This window comes from Bison bison, unplaced genomic scaffold (assembly GCF_000754665.1).
Source record: "Bison bison bison isolate TAMUID 2011002044 unplaced genomic scaffold, Bison_UMD1.0 scf7180017864289, whole genome shotgun sequence".
Taxonomy (NCBI): domain Eukaryota; kingdom Metazoa; phylum Chordata; class Mammalia; order Artiodactyla; family Bovidae; genus Bison; species Bison bison.
In genome coordinates this window covers 5,764,994-5,787,669 of record NW_011494861.1, presented here as the reverse complement: position 1 = coordinate 5,787,669, position 22,676 = coordinate 5,764,994, and the positions used below count along the sequence as shown (strand labels likewise).

The 22,676-nt window shown below is 40.9% G+C and overlaps 1 protein-coding gene across 1 annotated transcript in view; it reads left to right on the top strand.

The window, feature by feature from the left end:
• The window catches only part of CAMTA1 (calmodulin binding transcription activator 1), a 973,198-nt gene extending 950,537 nt beyond the window's left edge, over window positions 1–22,661 (top strand). The window contains exons 21-25 of the mRNA XM_010850197.1: window positions 788–808; window positions 2,396–2,589; window positions 4,052–4,126; window positions 7,035–7,065; window positions 22,581–22,661. Coding sequence (XP_010848499.1) covers window positions 788–808; window positions 2,396–2,589; window positions 4,052–4,126; window positions 7,035–7,065; window positions 22,581–22,661 — 402 coding nt within the window. The remainder of the gene's footprint in view (window positions 1–787; window positions 809–2,395; window positions 2,590–4,051; window positions 4,127–7,034; window positions 7,066–22,580) is intronic.
• Window positions 22,662–22,676: the final 15 nt, after the last annotated feature.

Below are 22,676 nucleotides of genomic sequence, written 5' to 3'. Positions count from 1 at the left end.
AAAGAAACTGAGACTCAGAGAGATTAAGTAAACACTGGACCTTTCTAACCACCTAGGTAGTGATATTAAAAAGTGCCGAATTGCATTTTGACTGGTTCATACGGTAAAGTTCAGTCCTATTAGTAGAACCATTTTTTAGGTGGTGCTTTTGGTAGGTCTTACACTTTTGTTTAAGAAATAATAAATGCTGAGATAGATACCAGCCACACAGAAAATCAGGATTCTGTTCTCTTTATTATTTCTAAGATTTGCTTGATGTCTCATATGGATTGCCACTTTCTCAAGTTTCTCTAGGATTAAGCCTTAATTGTGAGGGGAGAGGGGGGAGTGTCTTCAGCTTATAGCCAGTTGAGTTCATGATCCCAGAAAATGAAGGTTTATTGTGTAAACGCTGACACCACAGTCCCTGTTGGGAACCATCCTGGCTTCTGTTTGGCGAGAGGACTTCTTGTTAACAAGAGCAATACTCAGAATCAGAGTTTCAAGTCTTTGATTACAGCAGGAGTTTATTCCAAAATGTGAGTTTGTTAGTTGTTTTTTTTTTAATCCCCTCCCAAAGAAGTGTTGGCTACAACCAGAAAGATGGAAGGCATTAAAAAAAAATACTGACAAATATAAGACAAGTATTTTGGAAGATGAAAGGCATGAATATAGTCAGATTGCCTTTTTTCTTTCTTTCTTTCTTTCTTTCTTTGGTTGGGCATTTCATTGGTTCTCATTCTGGTTTTTCATTTCCTTCTATTCAGCAATCTAACATTAATCTTGTATTTTCTGTTTCTCCCCCAAGCTGACATGGATAGCCTTGAAGGTAATGACACACCCAAGTCCTCTCACAAACCATTCCACCAGAGTCACAAACCTCACACCCATCACCAGCTACAAGAAGGGGCCATTAGGATGGCACGGTCATTCAGTAGGCATACCACCCCCCCCCCTCACCCAGCCACCTCACCACAGCACATCTATCCTCTGGGGACCACGTGGTTATGCCGTTGGAGTGGGTTTCATCAAGCAGTCTTGGGACATTTTCTTGGCCAGTGTCCATCTAAACAATCCATCCAAGATAATCACCGGGAACCCAGTGAGCCACCGAGGAAATTTACCTATTTCCCCTTGTGCTGCGCTGTGTCCGCAAGGTTCTGACCATGCAGAGCATTCAGGCCAAGGTCATGGAGACACTGTGGGATGCAGCGCCCTTGTCTTGAAAAACTTTGGGCCAAATGAAAAAATGTCAGGTGGATCAGATAAGACTCAAGAGGGTTCTCACAGCAAGGCCCTGTGTCTGGAACCTTTTGAGAAGTCAGTTTTTGCCCCTCACTCTACCTCATACATGCAGAGAGAGACTTAGGCACAGGGATGTTCTGAGGAGCACTTGTCCCTCTCATGGTAAGTTGGCTTCTTGTGAGCAAAGCCCTCGCCTGTGACTTCTGGTCCCTAGAGTCATAGTCTAAGTGGTTAGCAATCTGGACAGAGCCTTTGCTAACATCTGCAGAGCTCTGCGTTTTTCGTGCCTGGCAGGGAAGAGGACTCATTCTCCCCGAGCCTGCCTTCGTGCCTCACTTTCCATCTCTGTGGCAGGCTGGCCGGAGGGCACAGGGACTGAGTCCCGAGTGGTCCCCGGCCCTGGGTCCACCTTCCAGGTTTCATGGCTTCACCCCTGTGTTGGGCTGACAAGCGTTAATCTTTTGCAGGTTAAAATGGCTTAAAGGTGTCAGCGTTTCATGATAAGCCTTGTATTTGGGACCTTGTAACTCAGAAATATGTCGTGTGGAACTGCTAGTTAGAAGTCAGATGCTGCCTGCTAAGTGGATTTGTGTTTGGCAGGAATTGGGAAGCATCCAAAAAGGATTAATTCAAAGTGTTTCCAAATCGGATAGGAAATATTCATTTTCAACATGTAAAGTTTTACTTCCTGGAACTTCCCTGGTGGTCCAGAGATTAAGACTCCACACTGCTAATGCAGGGGGCACGGGTTCAATCCCTGGTCGGGAACTAAGATCCCACCTGCCAAGCAGTTTGGCCAAAACAAAAAACAAACAAAGATCATAAAATTTTACTTCCTAAATATGTTTTTTTCAACTCAAGTGTCTCAATTTATTGCTGTTGAAACTTTTTTCCAAGAAGGGTAAACGATTTTGATATTTGAGGTGTGGGAAAACACAGTTAAAGCAGTGCATTGTCTGAAGGTGACTCTTAAAGTTAACATTTCGCATTTTGGAAAGGTAGGTGGAAAGAAGCTTCATTTGCCTGTTTTATGATGAAAGCCAGAACAGAACACGAAAAGAAAAGAGAAAAGTAGTTTTCCTTCTTGCCGTCCTCACCCGGTCGGCTTGGAGGACACCCCGCCTGCGTGGCTCCCCTTGTTACTGCTCTGCTTCTCCTTGTGCCCTCACAGTATGCACTTTACAAAAAGATGACCCAGGCTGCCATCCTGATCCAGAGCAAATTCCGGAGTTACTATGAACAAAAAAAATTCCAGCAGAGCCGGCGCGCCGCTGTGCTGATCCAGAAGTTCTACCGGAGTTATAAGAAGTGTGGCAAGAGACGGCAGGCACGCCGGACAGCAGTCATCGTACAGCAGAAGCTCAGGTGGGTGGAGATCTGGGGGCAGCCAGGAGAACCCCGGCTTGGGCGCAAGAGCAGCCCCTTGCAGACGTGCGGGTCTGTCTGTACAGGGAGCGAAGCATTCTGCAGTGATTTCCTCCCCAGCAGTCTAGAGGCTGTGTTACCGTAGAGTTATACCTGTGCCCTTTGCCCATTTTGGTCCATTTAGCTCCTGTCTCTCTCCACTCCCCACCCAATCATTCTGATACCCCACCCAGTTTCAACTTGTATCAGAACCTAGAAGGACCGCAGTTCCTACTCAGAAAGGTGTCACCCTAATACAGTCAACTGGGGCTGCCCAGGTGGCGCAGTGGTAAAGAACCTGCCTGCCAGTGCAGGAGACAAAAGAGATGTGGGTTCGATCCCTGGGTCAGAAAGATCTCCTGGAGTAGGAAATGACAACCCTCTCCAGTATTCTTGCCTGGAGAATCCCATGGACAGAGGAGCCTGGTGGGCTGCAGTCCAGGGGTCGCAGGGTTGGACACGACTGAACACACAGCACGTGGGTGCACACACAGGATCGCTGTCTGAACTGTAGCGTGTCTACATCCACGACCTGGGAAAAGTAAGTAGGGCTGAGCTATTCTCTTTTGCAGAGAGTCATAAAGAGTTGTAGCCCTGGAAAATACAATGACAAAAGTTTAGAAAACAATAGCCCAAGGACTTCCTGGTGGTCCAGTAGTTAAAACTTCACCTTCTAATGCAGGGGGTGCGGGTTTGATTCCCTGGTGAGGGAGCTAAGATCCCACATGCCTTGCAGCCAAAAAAAAAAAAAAAAACCCATAATGTAGAAGCAATAGGGGTAACCAATTCAATTTGTTGTTGTTCAGTTGCTAAGTTGTGTCCTACTCTTTGCAACCCCATGGACTGCAGCCCACCCGGCTCCTCTGTCTTTCACTATCTCTCAGAGTTTGCTCAGGTTCATGTCAAAGGTCTCATCCTCTGCTGCCCCCTTCTCCTTTTGCCATCAATCTTTCCCAGCACCGGCATCTTTTCCAATGAGTCAGCTCTTTGGTTCTTTATTGAACAAATTCAATAAAGAGTTTTAAAATGGTCTACATCAAAAAAAAAAAAAGTCTTAAAATAATAGCCCAAAGAGAGAATGAATGTCTAAACGGAGAAAGCCCAAATACGGCGGATGAGTGTCTGTCTCATCCTGTTTTCAACAAATCGAGCTTACAAAGACTTGAGGAGTAGTGGCAGGACATCTTATTTTCAGTCCTTCCGGTGTCTCCCTTTGAGTGGTGAGAGCGTTTACACTTCCCTCCTTCCATCTCTCCCAGTGATGCCCAGACTCAAATCCACGAGATAGGCTTGTGCTGTTGGATTTGCTGCATGAACTGTTGGGTTAAAAGTTCTCTCTCACCACTGACTTGCTTTCAGCTTTCACACATGAAACTTCACAGCACTGTTCTCGTGACCGTAATTCATATTCTGGCTTTTTCAGGAGCAGTTTGCTAACCAAAAAGCAGGACCAGGCTGCTCGAAAAATAATGAGGTTTCTACGCCGTTGTCGCCACAGGTACATTCACCCTCATTTTGGCATTTTCCTCATCTAGAAGAAGGAAACCACCCTCATTGCCTTAACCACTCACAAACTCCTAGGTGAAGCTAACCGCCTGCTCGCCCCACAAGTGATCAGGCTAAAGTGACGCCAGGAGGACAGAACTCTATCTAGGGACAAAGTCGTGAGAACCCTGCTCTCTGTTCCAGACGGTGCTGTGTGTATCGAATCACGGGGGTCCTGCCAGTGTTTCTCTGTTTTGGTTCGAGGAGAACTTAGCTGCGTAGCTTTTCATTCCAGATTTTTCTTCAGCAGTGTGGTCTTCACTCTAAACCCTTGCTGTGCTAATGTGTGTCCAAACAGAAAAAACAAAGAGTTTCTCTTCTGAAGGAAAGGATGGGAAACCACGAGTACCAAGTTTTCTGATGTCGTTTCCACTGAATAACTTGTGCCCTCTGCTGGTGGTGTCAGGGCTAACACCCTCCATCAGCCGATCAATTCCCACTCTTCTGTGATGGGGAACAGGAGAGGTGGTGGGAAGGGAACTGGGCAGGAAAGGACAGGCACCTTGAGATGGGAGGTGAATTTCCAACTAGAAGTGGGCTCTGATGACTCCAGCATCTTCCTGGGGAGCCAAACCTTTCTCTCTGTTTTCCCGAGTTTGAGATGCCTTGGTGAAGACTCGGTCCTGGTCTCAGATTTCCGGGGCTGGTGAACCGCGCGCTTGTTTTCTTTACATGGGTTAATGTTCTGTCCTCACTTCTGTGACACTGGCCATCTGAGTTGTGTTCAGACGACTCTCCACATGGTTTTGTTGTTTCTCCGTCCATCAGGAGCCATGCAGTTCACAGACCCAAACTTGAAAGCAAGCTCTTTGATGTCTGATTTCTTCCCTTTTAATTGTACCCAGAGCCCAAGCTGTCTGGGTGTAGTGTGACTCCTCAGAGGTTTCACTTTAGTGTTTTTCCTCCTCACATTGTCTGCTTGCTAACTTTGGCAGTATTCTAACTCTGAAACTTACTAGGGGTTACTAGGGGTTAACTGGCTACTTGTGTGCACTTTTACTTAAATTAACAAAATAATTTGTTTATATGAACACGGAAGGGAAAGTGGACAGAGCTACACATGCAGTAATAATTAAAAGGAACATTCTTTAGGATATATACGGTACTCTTTAGCCAGAATTGCTGCCAGGGCAGCTGAGGCACTTTTACCCTATTCCTCTGCAGTGCATTTGCTCTCCACCTGCGGTGATTGGGGTTCTCCCCATGATTAGCTAAGTGATGAGACATCCCGTATCAGTATTCTGAAATAGCAAGTCTTCTTAGAAAATGCATATCAAAATATGGGGCAGGACCAGGACATAATGAAATGAATTCTCCAGGCCTTACCAAAATCAGTCTCTTCCTTATTATTTAGTCATACCTGCCTTAGAGGACTTGCAGCCAAATCGAGGAGTTGCTGTTCTTCCTTTGGTGACAATACCGAGACCTTCCCTGTGCCTTTTTCCATACATGTTCACACTCTTCTCCCTTCTTCCTCTTCCTCCCGGAAAACAAAAAGCCCAGGAGGATTCTCCCCAGCACCACTGAGTCTGTGGTTAACACTCTCACAGCAGATTTGATCTTCAAGAAAAACCCCCTCAACATTGCTCTTCCTTAAGCCACATCAAACAAATACGTTCTCAAGTTGAATTCTCCTTGGTTCTTCTGTATCCTCAAACTCTGAAAATATGCATACGTAATGCCTCTTGGGCTTCCCAGGTGGCTCAGTGGTAAACAATCCTCCTGCCAATGCAGGAGACACGGGTTCACTCTCTGGGTCGGGAAGATCCCCTGGAGGAGGACATGGCTACCCACTCCAGTATTCGTGCCTGGAGAATCCCTTGGACAGAGGAGCCTCGTGGGCCACATGGGGTCACAAAGACTAGGACACGACTGAGTTACTGAACAACCAATGCCTCCTTGGTGAATGTGAGCAAAGCTGTTCAATACAGTCCTATTTTCTTCTTCTTCTTCTTCTTTTTTTTTTTTTGGCCACAACTTACTGTGTTTATATTGGATGAACTGAGAGGGTAAGAACATAAATGCCCAAAAGTGTGCTTCACGTAGGAGCCTGGGTGAAGGAATGGTTTCACTCGTTTTTAAGAGTTCTCCTTTTTCAGACTGGTAAGAAGCATTTCTTGAGGATTTTGTCTTCCTTCAGCTTTTATTTTTGCCAGGAATAACCTCATGAAGCTAACAAGAAGATTTGTTATGAAGAGAGTATCAGATTCTGGGTCTGAAGTTCTTTTCACTGTTTGGAATTAAACAATGACGTCTCTTGGCTGTTTTTTTTTTTTTTTTTTACTTGCCCCTTGATATTCCAGATGTTAGAAGAAATGTGCAGGCAAATTGGAGTAACCTTTGTCTACTATGCATGGTCAGTATTCACTTTCCATGCCTATATAGTCAATGGAGGAACTTGAAGAAATCCCGAAAATCTATCCTGGAAGTTTGAACTCACTTCCCCTAGAATAAGTGTCACCTCATTGCTGTTCCATCCAGGTTATTGAATATTATCTTAAGAGAGACTATCATCTGTATTGTCCCTTAGAAGCATTAAAACAGGAAATTTCCTATGATGCCCTCTCAGAAAATGTAGGTAGGAAGTAGCATTGGGAGACAGCAAGTGTCCCATTTCTTAAGGATTTTGCTAAGTCATGTGACCTCAACATTTTTAGACCGAAAAATAAATTGGTGACTTTCCTACCTGCTCATTTCACATCTCCCACCACCACTCTCCTTTTCTTTCTTTCCAGAAAAAAAAAAAAAAGGAACTACTTTATAGTCTTTTTGTTGTTGTTGTTGAAATAAAGCTATTTATAAGATTTCTGTTGTGACCCTCACATGCTAATAGCTCTTTGGTGTTGTTTTACTGTCTAAAGCCCCCTGGTGGACCATAGGCTGTACAAAAGGGTGAGTGTAGCTGCCTGCTAGCCAGTTTATCTTTACCTTCCATTTTCAATATTTTGCTTTTTGCTTGCTTGCATGGGGCTGCAGCCTAGGTATGCCAGTAAAGTCTCACATCCATTTCGAATGAAATAAAGATAAAAACTAACCCTGACTACTAACACTGCTACTTTATACAACAGGAGAACAGTCACATACAGACATAGAAAAATGCATGAGCAGCTGATAGGCCCTGAAGCCACTGCAGGGCATGCTAGCACTTGGTGGGAGAAGCCTTCCGTGTGAAAAAGGTGGCTGGTGGGACAAGTTTAAATCTAAACAAGGCTGCACTAGAAGGAAATCTTAAGCAAGTGGTAATTGGTGATGAAAATAATCTGCTACATGAAATTCAACTACTTCTGTGTCGAAATTTCCAAAGCAAGAAGGCTTGCTAGGCAATGCTGATGTTTTTCTTTTAACTTATCTATTTCATATTTAGAGTTACATAGTTTCATTTTCTAACTCTCCCTTTCCCTAGTGCTAGGAGGTAAGTCAGTAGTACCCAGAGCCAAGTCAGTACCCAGAGCTGCGCTTCCTGAACCGGCCCAGTACGTTCATTATCCAAAAGGGAGTGAACCCGACTTCCAACATTTGATGACAGTGCTGAAGAAAGACAGGGCGGTGTGACGTGTCTGAAATCTGTACATTCTATATTACAGTCCCGAGTGGATGTTCCAGGAAAATTTGTGTTTTAAAGAAATGATAGCGGTAGTTCAGTGGACCTGTGAGATTTTTAGAATCTGATGCTGATTTGTAAGTATGCAGACATGACTATAACAAATCTTTGTTGTTATCGTTCAGTTGCTAAATCATGTCCAACTCTTTGTGAGCCCATGAACTGCAGCATGCCAGGCTTCCCTGTCCTTTACTATCTCCTGGAGTTTGCTCAAACACATCTTAAGTTATAATAAAGGATGTAGCGGGCAGAAAACTGTTTTTTAAAAGCCAGAAATTGAATTCACCAAAATCAGACTTGAATTTACGTTAACTAGGCAACTTTTGTCCTAGAGATAGTCTTAAGATGCATTTAAAAATCTAACATGGCAGAAAAAATAAAACTTGGCAGTTACCTCTATCAACTACATCCAACATCCTCCCTTCTTACCTTACGCTAGCACTGTATTTAATCATTTACAAGATTTCTGAGAAAAGATTGTGCTTCAAAAATTCCCAAACTTCTAATGTCTCTGGAGATGTTATTTCCCATATAACCACATTTGTGTTGATGCTAATATTTATTTATTATATTTTAATCTAAAAATTAAAAGGCCTTTTAATTAAAAGGCCAGGTAATAAATGTCTGTTGCAATATAGCAGTTCCCCTTATCCAAGGGGGACACACACCACAACCCCGGTGGATGCCTAGTGGATGGGTAGTACCAGACCCTAAACATGCATATGTATATACTGTGTTTTCGCCTGTACTGACAGGCAGTTCACATGTACAGCATGGGTGTGCTGGACAAAAGGGTGATTCACGTCCCAGGCAGGACCATGTGGGGCAGTGTGAGATTTTATCACGCTACTCAGACAGCACACAATTTAAAACTGATGAATTGTTTATTTCTGGAGTTTTCCATTTAATATTTTCAGACCACAGTTGACCTGTGGGCAGCTAATACCTTGGAAAGCAAAACCACGGATAAGGAGAGGACCACTGTATATAGTTCTGCCATTGAAGCATGAGAACAGCCACAGACAGTTCCATCAGTGGGTAGTCATGGCTGTATTCCAATAAAGCTTTATTTACACACATGTGCATTGGGCTGTATTTGGTCCACAGGCTGTAGTTTGCTGACCTAGGGTGACAAGAGAATTGAGTTTTTATTGTTCTTCCTAAGTTAAGATCCCAGGTGGCTCAGTGGTAAAGAATCTGCCTGCCAGTGCAGGAGACTTGGGTTCAGTCCCTGGATCAGGAAGATCCCCTGGAAAAGGGAATAGTGACCCATTCCAGTATTCTTGCCTGGAGAGTCCCATGGGCAGAGGAACCTGGCAGGCTATAGTCCATGGGGTCACGAAGAGTTGGACACAACTGGATAACTAATATATAATATATATATATTCCTGTAAAAAGTTGACACTGAAGGAGAAATTTGTTTTAAAAAATGTAAAACAGCTACATGCCATTGTAAATTTAACTAGTCAGAGCTCTCTAGAATTAGGCAGTTGCTTACAGTTAAATTATTTCAGGTCCCATGTCGGGGAGCCGGCTCAGAGATTTGAGCAGATTCCTCTGTGTTTGAAACACAAGAGAAAAATGGAACACAAATCTCCATTTCTCTCTTTTTCTATTCCCTCTCACTCTCTGCATACAATAGATAATATCTCTTTCCATTAAAAAAATAAAAAAAAACTCGCAAGAGAACAGATGCATGCCCTAGCATTCAATTCAATTACAAGTGGTAGTATCTTGCATGTTCTATGCAATTTATATAGTTCGCTGTAAGGATCCAACAGTTTAGTAAAAGCGGTTGCTTATGCAGTTTTGAAGCTTGTTAGGGTCTGGTATGTTAATTATCCTTTTTAAGAGTACATTTTCTAGAAGTGCTTTTCCATGCCAACCAGAGTCCCCACCTTCATTTCCTGAACGCCTGTTGCATTTTGCTGTGAGTTCCTAAAACTCCTTCTCATGCATGAAAACTTGGAATTTCATAACACCCCCATCCCTCTCGGTCTTAGGGGGCTGGAGAGAGAGGAACTCAGAAGCTCTCAGGTTCCCTCCAATGTGGTTATTTTTCTCTAACATGAATTCCCAGGTGACTCAGTGGTAAAGAACCTGCCTGCAATGCAGGAGACGCAGGTTCAATCCCTGGGTCAGGAACGTCCCCAGGAGAAGGAAATGGTGACCCACTCTAGTATTCTCGCCTGAGAAATCCCATGGACAGAGGAGCCTGGTGGGCTACAGTCCATGGGGTCACAAAAGAGTCGGACATGACTGAGCAACTAAACAGCTTGAAACGAGGAACAGCTTATCTGTGTCTTGTCTAATTCCCAGTAGGATCTCGTGTCCTCTCTGTCCACTGGAGAAGTCAGGATGGCCCTTCCTCTGAGAGTCCCTGAGTTGAAGTCCCTTGGGAGGCAGGGCTTTCTCTGGGGAGAATTTATATTCCTGGAGTTTATGCCAAAGAAGATAATATACTTACTAATGTATAAAGTACACCATAGTTAAGACATTTAAGGTTTACGTATTCAGAGATAATTTGAAAAGTGAAAGAATGAAATTTCATGGTATAGTGTATATAAAAGGCAGTTTGACCCCAACTGCTAAATTAATGAAGGAGAAAGATATATAAAGGGAAGTGATGTCAGCCATCAAAATTGGGAGCCAGTAAGCTAATTCCAGCAGCTGAGCAATCAGAAAATACCCATTCAAATTATCAGTCTTAGGGAAAGCTAAGAAAAAGCACCAAATGGTCTTCGCTGAATCTAGCTCATTTTCACTTAAGTCTTTCCTCCAGACTTTGCCCCTAATTTATCCAGTAACTTAAAATGGAATCATCCAAATCCTAATGCCGTCAGAGGAATTTGTTTTGTCTTGGACACAATAACTATCTATTTGAGAAAGCATTAAACACAGATATTTGAGTCAACAGTTTTAATTATTATTTTCTTAGTTCATTGAGGTGTGATACAACTTCAGTAAATGGCTGAAGGATTGCTAAGCTTGAAGAAATTTTTTAGTGCACAGGCTGAAAATAATTCTGCATTCCAGTTGGATTTTGAGTGTCTCAAACAGGGTGTTATTCAGTGTTACAGCAGAAAAACCAGAATGCCTCAGATGAAAAAGAAAATAGAAAACAGCTGAATTACCTAACAGGTTTATTCTCAAGGTATTGAGACTAAAATATAAATTGCCTTAGACAAATTTTTTCTTTCCCTGATGAGATCAGATTTCTGCAAGAGAGCCTAATAACCTGTTATAATCCCTGCAGGTATTGTAAACAGCAGGACCCCCGGTATTGAAATAACCAATTTCTTATAAATTGCTGGCCTAGCTACCCATGTTCAGTAAAGGTGGGTGAAACCATGCAACTGGAAGGAAAAGAGCCCTGATTGGGAGAAGAAGAAATAACACTTTCTGATCACAAATTTTTAAACAACAGGTTTTCTGTTTGACAGCTGGGTTTCCAAACACTTAACCAGATGCTGCTAGTTAACTTGGTAAGTAGTGTTGACAGCACAGATTCTTGAGAAGAGCAGTCAAGCCAAGTATCTGCAGTGGGTCACTAGCAAGTTCTGCAGGTCACACATAGACTTTGTGTGTGGTTCTCCACTTTTCATCCAAAGGGCAGCTCTCTAACAATGCCTGCGAGTGAGCGGTTTAATTAAGGAGAAGTGTCTGTCAGCAACTCGGATGTCTCACTTCTCTAGTTAAACGTGACGTTAGGTGAATTTCCAAGTGGCCCAGTCGGCTCAGGGAGGAGTGAGAGATGAAGGTGGGACGTGGCATCTCATTAAAATCTCCAAAGTAATTCTGTCTTACTTGCCTCTTTTAGGAAATGAATCTTTTGGGAACACAGTGGTGTGTGTTACATTGCAGACAACATGCTCTGTGTTGTTCTTATTGGGCGTCTCTGTCTTTTTCATTTTGCAATCCAAATGAGGTATCCGGAAAATGGCAAGACCTCTCTTTTCCTAATCCCCCCCACGAGCTATTGCAGCTCTCAGAACAACAGGTAACTAAGCAGAAAGCCGCCTCTGGCTGCCCTGTACATTTCTGACGTCCAGCATTGCAAGAATATACCTGCCAAGATCCACTGACTCATGACACATTTCCCTGGCTGAGCATCACCAAGTAGATGTAATGAAGCCGCTTTGCCTAATGCTTTACCCATGGAGCCATTGTTTGCTATGAGTTTCTGAAGCAGGCCTACTTCATTTATCCATAATGATCATGGGACGTCTGATGGACAGAAACCCCTTGGGCTTCTGCTGGCTTTCAGTGCTATTGCTTTTCTTCCTCACTTCAGTGGCATTACAGCGCAACGCAGTTTGGGTTGAGACTGAAGCAATATCCTAAAGTGATTATTTTCAGCCTAGAATGTTTGGGGGGGTAATCTCAGGGTTGTCTTTAATTTTAATAGCTGGATGATCACAGGCCAAAGTCTTACTCTTCTAATTACTGTATAAGTCCAAGCCAGTAACACGAGGACCATTTCCCAAGTTATGGGTGCAAAGTTCAGATGCGTGGTCCTGGCAGCTCTCCTTAGAGTAGCAATCTCCTTGTACCTGCAGAAGCTACAGTTTCTATCTATATGGTTGTCTTCACAATCTCAAGGAAGACTGCTTTGCTTGTCTTCCATGCAAGGAAATTTAGAAGTAAGTGTAATTATCACAGGCCTTGTTTTTTTTTTTTAACATGGAGATTATTAAATTCATTTCTTTCCTCGACCTGAATGAGTCTAACACTTGTAATTCTTTAAGAAAACGCAAAACTTAGTAACCCTTAGTTGAGTTTGTGTAATATAATGTAACCAAAGGTTATTGGACATCTGTATTCTCAGTTCTGCAGATGTAGTGACTTGGACATCTGTATTCTCAGTTCTGTATTTGTGGTGACTTGGACATCTCTTTTCTCAGTTCTGTATGTGATGACTTGGACATCTGTTTTCTCAGTTCTGTAGATGTGACTTGACATCTGTATTCTTAGTTCCTTATGTGGTGACTTGGACATCTGTATTCTCAGTTCTGCAGATGCAGTGACTTGGACATCTGTATTCTCAGTTCTGTAGACGTGATGACTTGGACATCTGTATTCTCAGTTCTGTATTTGTCGTGACTTGGACATCTGTATTCTCAGTTCTGTATGTGATTACTTGGACATCTGTATTCTCAGTTCTGTAGATGTGGTGACTTGGACATCTGTATTGTTAGTTCCTTATGTGGTGACTTGGACATCTGTATTCTCAGTTCTGCAGATGCAGTGACTTGGACATCTGTATTCTCAGTTCTGTAGATGTGATGACTTGGAAATCTGTATTCTCAGTTCTGTAGATGTGATGACTTGCACATCTGTATTGTCAGTTTTGTAGACGTGATGACTTGAACATCTATATTCTCAGTTCTTTTTGTGATGACTGGGACATCTGTATTCTCATTTCTGTAGATGCGGTGACTTGGACGTCTGTATTCTCAGTTCTGTAGGTGGGGTGACGTGGACATCTATATTCTCAGTTCTGTAGACATGATGACTTGAACATCTGTGTTGTCAGTTCTGTAGACATGATGACTTGGTTATGTGGTGACTTGGACATATGTATTCTCAATTCTGTATGTGATGACTTGGACATCTGTATTCTCAGTTTCAGTTCTGTAGACGTGATGACTTGGATATCTGTATTGTCAGTTCTGTAGACATGATGACTTGGATGTCTGTATTCTTAGTTCTATAGACGTGATGACTTGGACATCTATATTCTCAGTTCTTTATGTGATGACTTGATATCTGTATTCTCAGTTCTGTAGATGTGACTTGGTATCTGTATTCTCAGTTCTGTAGATGGGGTAACTTGGACATCTGTATTCTCAGTTCTGTATGTGATGACTTGGACATCTGTATTCTCAGTTCTGTATGTGATGACTCGGACATCTGTATTCTCAGTTCTGTAGACGTGATGACTTGAAATCTGTATTGTCAGTTCTGTAGATGTGATGACTACAGTTACTGAAATTTCAAGTATATTTCCAATTTCAAAAATTCTGCTCTTCATTTGCCAAGTTTTCACACTGAAAAGAAGCTCATAATATAGGCAGGATCAATGAAACTAGCTCCATCAATTGATTTTGGTTTTGGTCTATAAAAATGATCTTTTCCCTCCACTGAATTGTTCAGTTGTTCTTTAATGTCATGTGACTACAGTGTTTGTAAGACACAGTAGTTGTAACTGATGGATAGAAAAATATCTTATAAGTTTTTTTATAAAATGACAAGCAGAGATCATTATTATGAAGGAAACACATACTCGTTGTAGTGCATTCTGGAAATACAAATAAGCAAGGGATATCACCCAGAAATAATAACTGTTAAACTTTCATTGTACATCCTTTTCATGGTAGAAGTATTTTCAATTAACCTGTGCCTTTTAGTTCACGTCTTGAATGAGTGAGACAAGGCAGACACAAATTTCTGTGACTATTTGAAATACTCTGGTTTGAAACATCTAACTCTCGGAATTTATTAACAAAAATCCTTGTATCAGAAGTTGTTCTCATTCACTTCAGTGAGTATAAGTGTTTTCAGGTATTTTGGGGAGTCAGCCTAACATTCAAACATACTTTATCCAATTGACATTTGATTTAAAGCAAAACAAAACAAAAAATTAGGCACCACGGTCTTACCCTAATAACCTATCCTTGAGTCACATAAACCTCCATTTATGATCTCAGTAGAGCAGACTGTAAAAGCCACTTCTAGGGGTATGTTAGCAATCAACATGCTCAGGAAATTGGTAAATGAAGCTAACAGTCCTCGGCTGCCCTGATTCTTAGACCCATTCCTTTCACTTTTCAGATCTGCTTCAGATCCATGTGTACGTTTTACATGGAGCTATTTTTCACTCTAAAACACTGTAATAAAATCAACACATAGTTTTATAAAGGATGGCATCTTAGAATTGAGAAAAGGGAGTGGTCATCAGTTTCAACATTGTACTCATCCATGCCCCAGGAAATTTCTAAATGCATGTTTTCTGTACAGACTTTGGAAAAGACAAATAAGAATTGGGTTTAAACATTTATTCTTTGTTGCTGTTGCCCTGAGATACTGCTCGAGGCATCAGAGTGGAGGAGTGAAGCCAGATAAATCTGGCTTCAAATCGCCATTCTGCCATTTGTTAACTATTACATATAATTGGGCAGGCTGCTCAATTCTGCAAATCTCAGGTTCTCTATTTACAAATTGGAGAAGATGGTGAGGTTGTGAGGACTAAATAAGGTAAAACACACTAAGGATCTCATCAAGCTATTGGAACGTGCATTCTCTTCCTTTTTTGCTAATTTCTCCTTTAACAATTTCCTTTTAAAAAATGCCTACGCCATTTAATTCGTTTTGATGTTTTGTATTTGTAACACAAGCAGACTGTGAAAACTGTACCGTGAAACTAATTCTCCATTGGAATTCAGTAGTCCGGAAAGCCTAGAAAATATATCTGGAAATAGGAGTGTCTCATTTTTCCTAAGTTGATAATTGTGGTCATTCTGTGTGTGGACATGCAACTCTCTTTAACTTAATGGTGTGTGAAGCCATCACTAGTTTCATAGCACCATATTTACATAGTAACTTTAAAACCTTAGTTGACATTTTAATTAGCTCAAAAAGAAACTAGCAAAAAAAAAAAAAAAAGCCGCAGAAACAAATGTGACCATTTAAAAAAAATTTGCAGTATACCCACATGACCAGCTGATTACAGATTTTTGGTGTGAACATTTGTTCTAAAACATTTCTGGTCTATAATTCAGTTCCTTTTTAGTTCATCCCAATGATGAACTTAAGGTTTGTACAGTGGGACTTCCCTGGTGCTCCAGTGGCTAAAGACCTGAGCCTGACTCTGCATTTCCATTGCAGGGAACCTGGGTTCCATCCCTGGTCAGGAAGCCTAGATCCCGCATGCTGGGCCGTGTGGCCAAAAAATAAAAATATAAAAACTTGAAGACTTTACTTAAAGGAAAAAAAAAAAAGATTTGTAAAGCCTTCCTGTTCCCACTAGAGAAATTGTGAATGGAGATCTTTGTGTTTATGCTCTCAGGTTTTGAGTTCAGGGTTCTTTCAATCCTAGAAGTCTCACCAGTGATGGAGTTTCTGTTGCACATTTGTGAATGAGTCCTGTGCTAGTGCAGAAGTCAGGTGTCGTATCCAAAGTAGCATGCACATTTTGCGGTAATTCGGCAAGGAGGTCTGCACAAGTACGGGTACATTGCATGCCCAGAAGGAAAGGTGGCATCGGTGCATGCCTTGCATTCTTCAAGCCAGAGGACTGTTAGTATAGATACTGCATGTTTAAAAATTGAACACAGAATATGGCATGTTTCAATTTTTAAAAAGCCATTTATTTATCAAGTATGCATGTCCAAAACTAGGGACCTATAATGATGTGTATTTTTGTACTGCAGTATGACCCAGAGTACCCAAAAATTTAATAATCCATCATGTACTTAATCATAAAGTTCAAATGATACCTGGATGCAGTTGTGAATACAGCAGGGTATTCTAAGTGTACCTGTTAAGAAAGAAGGCTTTCATAGTTTCGAAGATACACTGTTTGAGCAAACTGGGCTTGGTATATTGAGTAAATAAATCAGACAAAGAAGTACGTTTTCAAACATTATAATTCTTTCTGGTGATGATAAAATGACAAAGCTTTTTTTCTGAAAGAGAGCATCTTCTCTTTGAAGAGATCATATCAACTTGACAGAATACTCAGAAATGATTCTGCTTGGAGGTGGTAAATATAATTTTCTTCAATCGCTATTATAGCACACATGCCATTTCATTGAATGCCAACCTCAGTAGAGCCATAACTTATTACTGGTTTTTCAAAATGTTTTCTTTCCACTTGAGCATTCTCTAGAAAGGAAACTAACAGTTGCCTTAAAATAAAATTTAAACTTACCCATATAACTCAAGATAACAGGAGAGGCCCTTCTCTTAGAGAATGAGAAAACGGTATTTGGGAATTAGCTGTGTACAGGACCATATTGGGTAAACAAATTTTTTTTCTTTTCATACTATTGAGGTAGAGTGTATGTGTCTAGAGAAACTGCTGCTTCTGTGTGGCTAAGATCATCCTCTCACACCCATTTTTAGTAAACAAATGTTACCACAGGCCATGCAGTGCTGCAAACAACCTATGACTTAACACAGCGCACACTGACTTCAGAAGTTAGACCCTAAAGTCACACTTGCCTTTGACCAATCCAATAGTCAGACAAGCTCTTAGTTATCTGACAATAAAGAGAAATATATTCTTTAGCTTAGAACCACTTTCCCAGGTCCCCATATGCATCAGGTGGCCATATTCATTCAAAAGCCAAGGCAAATTTTTATATTAAAAAATTTCAACTGAAGGCAGTCAGCAACAAATAATTTGCTGTGAACTTTCCCTGACTATTTATAGCAATTTAAATTTGTTTACCACCACACATTTGATAAACAGAATGAAGTACCTTATTGGTATTGCACCCTGGTGCTGTCTGCCCAGGGGCACCGGGGGAAGTGACCCAAACATCTTTTAAAGCTCCAATGTGGAATGGGAGGAAAGTAAACAATTCTGAAAATCAGAAAGACTGAACAATACCTGGGCAAAATCAGAGTTGTGCAGGGGAGCCCATCAGGTTCAAGATAGATCAGGATCTTGAGTCTGTGAGCAAAGCAAGAACTCGTGCCCTAGGTACATCAAAAGCTAATGAACAAACGTGTGTGCAGTCTCCCTAGCTTGCATCCTATGGAATCACAGGGCATTCATGGGGGTTGACCAGGCTAAAAAGAGCTATTTGACCAATTAACTTCTAGAAGGAGCACGTTATTGTTAGACTTGATTTAATGCTTTCAACTTTGGTTTTGCTTTGTGTTTAGAGCTCTTGATATAGAGGAGAGTTTCAGGAAGGCTGCAGTCTTCCACTTGAATATTTTCCCCAGCAATTTCACAGGAGTTTCCTTAGCCATCAGTCCTCAGAGGGGTTTTTGTCTTGGCTTTTCACTTCCTAGGGAAATGGCCACACCCTTTCCTTTATCTGGTGACAATTTCACTCTATAGTTATCACCTGGTATTTTGTTTTGTTTCTCTTCCAGAGTGAAAGAATTGAAAAAGGCCAAGGAACTTGAAGACATACAACAGCATCCCTTAGCAATGTGACACTGCTTTTCAGACTGTTTTCATTTCTGTTTTTAGCAGAGACATGCAACAACACGCACATGCACACACACACACACACAAACACACACACACACACATACACATAATCCCTCTGCAGTTTTGGGGAGATCAGCTGCAGGATTTTAACAGGAATGTTTTGGTCATTGCATTTGCACTTTCATGGACAACTTTTAATTTGATCAGCAAGACATCTTGGAACTCAATCTTCTGTTGGATCATGGGCAAACAAGACACCACGAGGAATCGAAAGAGGCTTTCCTCCTCTTAGGAAGAAGCCGTCTTCCTTCTCACATAGGGCTGTATTCAAACATCGTGTGGAACTGTACAAATATTTATACCAAAAATATAGATAAGAAAAGGTGGGGATGCACTAGCAACGAAGAGAATGCTGTTCCTGCACCTGTCAGTTATTTCCAAGAAGCTGAATTTTGGGGATTGATTCTCAGTGGAGGGCTTAAATCATACAAATCTTTATTGGGTCCGTGTGTTCTCATTTCCTTCACTGTGTTTATTTGATCTTAATTTGTTTGTCTGTTTGCGTTTCAATCTCTACAGCACACTTAATGCAACTTTTAAAAATCTGCAGGTTTTTAGTGTTTTGTGGAAGTTTGCAGAGGGGGCGGGTGCGTGGTACACGGGTAATGCATGGGAAGTGACGAGGAACAGCGAACAGAGTTTAAATTTATTTTCTTGTCCCCACCACCTCCCAAGAACCTGCGAGGAGAGTCATCATCTTATCCCTTTTCTCATGTTCAGCACTTTAATTTTTTTGCCTTACTTTCTTGTGCAATGAGAATTACTTAAAGAGTTGGTAAAGCATGTAGCTTTTTTTAGTAGCCTTGGAAACTGTAGTCATTCTAAGGAATCATGAACCTTGCCTGGACATTTGCCACCTAAAAGATCAGTGTGGTGCTGCGTTCTGGCCAGTAAATTCCATATTTTTGGCTATATCTCATCCAACCTGAGCAGTTTCTGTGTATATATAGAAGGTAGAAATGGAAAGTGAGAAAATATTTGAAAGGGATTATATTAATTGCTAAATATTTTATTCACAAAGGTCAATAACATGGCAAGATAAAATTATTTGTATAGTTTTGTCTGAATGAGCGAGAAAAAAATGTGGATGTATTGTTTGTATATATTGTATATATTAAAACAAAGAGATATGTGCATGAAATCAAGAAAAAGAAATGAAAAAAGCAAAGCATTAGTGGCTATGGTCTGTAAAATGAAAAAAAAAAACTTTATTTCACTATAAGAGTACTTTATTTTAAATGTTCTTTAGAAGAACATTTTGCTAAAGCATGACTAAACTGCAAAAAAAAAAAAAAAAAGAGCTACTGTATTAAGACTTAGGAAAAAAAGGCAGAGTAACATTACTTAAAAAAGGATATGTTTACATTTAATTTTGGCTACCAGGAGTTTATTTTATTTTATTTAAAAGATTTTTTTGCCAATGGTGCCAAGTAATGTGAATGCTGATATCGCTTAAGAAAATTAAGTTACTTTTGCTAAACAGATAATCATTAAGATGAATCAGTATATAGCTTAACACCATCCACTCACTCCAACAAAGAACACTTAGAATGGTCAAAACATGACAAAAGAAATAGGATGAAAAATAGAAAAATATCTCACGTTTTCATATCTCCTGCTGGAAATCAGAAAATGTAATAAAAATTGCACACAAAATAACTACAAATTAAAAGGATGCAAACTGGTCTCGTAGGAATGTCATGGTATATTACTATTTCCACATAATGAGGAGCCAAAGAAATCTGATGCTTTTTAACAATTCAACTACTAATGTTAAATTGAGAGAATCAAGTTCGCACTTGCTGATGCCAGTTTAAAATTCCCAGGTTAAGTTTCAGGATCAGTTGGTGTAAAGCTGAGAGAATAGTTTTGGTGTTTTTTTTTTCCCTTGGTTCTGGCTGCCAACTGTAAGTGAAAACTCAAGGCTTGTTGTGAAGCCTAAAAATATTCACAAATCAGCTTTTAAACTGGTGTCTTAGAAGGAAGGTAGATACAAAAAGATTGTGGTAACAACTGGGGTCAGTGCTCTTGGTGCCTTTTCTATAATTGTACTTGTTTTTTAATTACTTCCTTTCACTGCCAACCTCGAATTACTGTACAGTATATGTCTTACTGCTTGTGATCAGCTTTGACAACGGTGACAGCCCCACCACTAGCAGCCACCTGTACATTTGTAAACTGACCTGACTCAATTTTGTTTTTAAATGTGTGGGTTTTGTTGCAACTGTTGCAGTTCCCCCAAATACCCATTATTTTCCCACAATTTGACCTACAGGAGGACACTGAGTAATTTACAAACACACAATTGCATTCATAAATGGGAAGAGAATGTGAAAGCCAACTCTTTCAGAATATCCTTTAGTAATACTGAATTTAGGGACGTTTATTCCATTGTGGCACAAATAGCCGATCTGACAGGAGTAATGACCTCAGTGGATTTGCTTTAACCCTCACTTTTTTTTTTTTTTAATGTCTCAACATGCTACATTATTAGCTGAGTAAGCTAGATAATCTGGAAGATAAAAGACTGACATAGGAGCGTTCTTACAGAGAGGATAGAAGTAGGTTCAGAACCTACCAATGTCATCTACCAGTACAACTGTGAATCCCAGGTGAGGTACAAATGCACTTCCACTGAAATGAAACATTTCTGACCGCTTTTTCTTGTTTGTGAATCTTACTTTTGAATATAAGATGATAGGTAAGCGCAGCTTTCTTGGATAATCTGAATTCCCAAGTGCCAGGAGTAGGATCTCATTATAAAATTAATAGCTAATCTTATTCTGTCTCCTGATGATTTAATTGCTACACTTGTTACCCATTTGAAATCAGCTGTACTGTGTGAACGAAATCGAGACAATAACTCGAACCCCTCTCTGGCTGCACGGTCGCTTATGGCAGTTCCACACAGTAGTTGGCGCCCAATGGGGGGTCCCTGAGACTTGCATGTAAAACTAGTCTAGATGTCTTCTTTTTTGTAAGTTTTATTTTTGTAATTGTGCATGTAAAGCATCATTGAATCAATGGATCTGTTGAAGAACTCAGCTGCTGGAAACCATGCAAAATGTTTTGAATTGCCCTTAAAATATGGAAAATGTTTTCTGAATGCTTTATATTCTTTCTGCTGTAAATTAAAAATGAAGAAAATTTCCCCATACTATGTGTGTGTTGCTTTAACTTCACCTGATACTGAAATCCAAGGTGATCAGCAGGTTTTAAACCTTACAAAATCATTTCAAATAGTTCCTTCTATCTTGATGCAGTGTTTTGACATGGAATGCTACATAGTTTCAGATCTGTCCAGGAAAGAGAACATTCCTTAATAGAGCCACTGTTCCTAGAACATTTGCTTGTCCACTATTGGATTCAAGGAGGATCTCAAAGAGCTTTAGATTATGTGTATATTATGTGTATACATCTATCAATATTCACTGTCCTTGAGTTATTGATACCTTCTCAGGCACCTCTCAGCCTAAGTGCACTTACGGGAAAGACAACACGGATTGAAATTCACCTTTTCAGTTAAAGCCCTCTGACTTTTTAAAAATGCACCTTTCAGCTGACTACTAAGCCCAGCCTTCTTTTCTGGAACCCTGGCATCAGTCTCCTTCCCTTTCACTGCAGAAACTCAAGTCCCTGGTGGTCCCTCTTCCATCTAAACCATTCTGGAGCTGCTGTCAGACAAGTTTTGCATGATAGATCACCCAGTTTCATGAAGCCTCAGTGATTTCTAGAGCCCACTGTACTGAAATGATATTCTCCTTTCTTGTTTATTTTCACTCTCTACTCAAGTCTTGTTTTCATCTGTGCCCCAACCTGCACCCCTTGGTTGGTCTGTTCAAATCGTGTCCAGGTTCACTGTTCTTTGTTCATATGATTTGTTCCTCCAATACCTGGAAAGTTGTTAGCTACTTAACTCAATCCGAATTTCACCTATGTGACACTCTCTTTCTTATTCTAATATACACTAATATTTCCTTTTTCAAATCCCATTTGGAATCGGAAAAGACAGTTTGATGTTTTTTTTTTTTTTTTTCATTTTTCATCTATTCTGCCAGTTGACCTACTGGTGTACTGTTTAACTCTGGAGTTGCCTTTGCTGGTAGGAACGCTTTTAGTACAACTGAAATTCCTTGCATAGTAAATCACTACTCAGATTTGTGCCTCAGCCTCAACCGGAAATTCAGAAGCTGAGGACCTATTATGTGCTTGGTGTCCCGAAATACATACAGAAAGGTAGAAAGTACAGTCCCTGATATCAAGATTTCCATGAAGAGATTATATTAAGATCTGTGCAATGACAGATATTTGTGTCACAAATGAACACACGAAAAGGAAGCCTAATCCAATCAACGCCTGTAACAAATACTATGAATGAACCTCCCCTCCCATTTTAACAAGTTTCTTGCGAAAATGTGGCGTCTCCAGGACCACTGGATTAATCTGGAACTTTAAGCAGAAGCCCAAGGGCTGTCTCCGATGCTGTCACAGTCAGAGGAATAACTCACGGGCCCAGAACAACGTAAAACTCCCACACCCTCATTTATCTCCATGGTGCCTTTTCAAGTGCCCCAGGTCAGCACTGGCGCGGGCAGTGACAGCCGGCAGTCGCCCAGCAACCGGCCGCAGCGCTCGGTGGAAGGGGGCCGCCCCTGACACACCCCGCCCGCC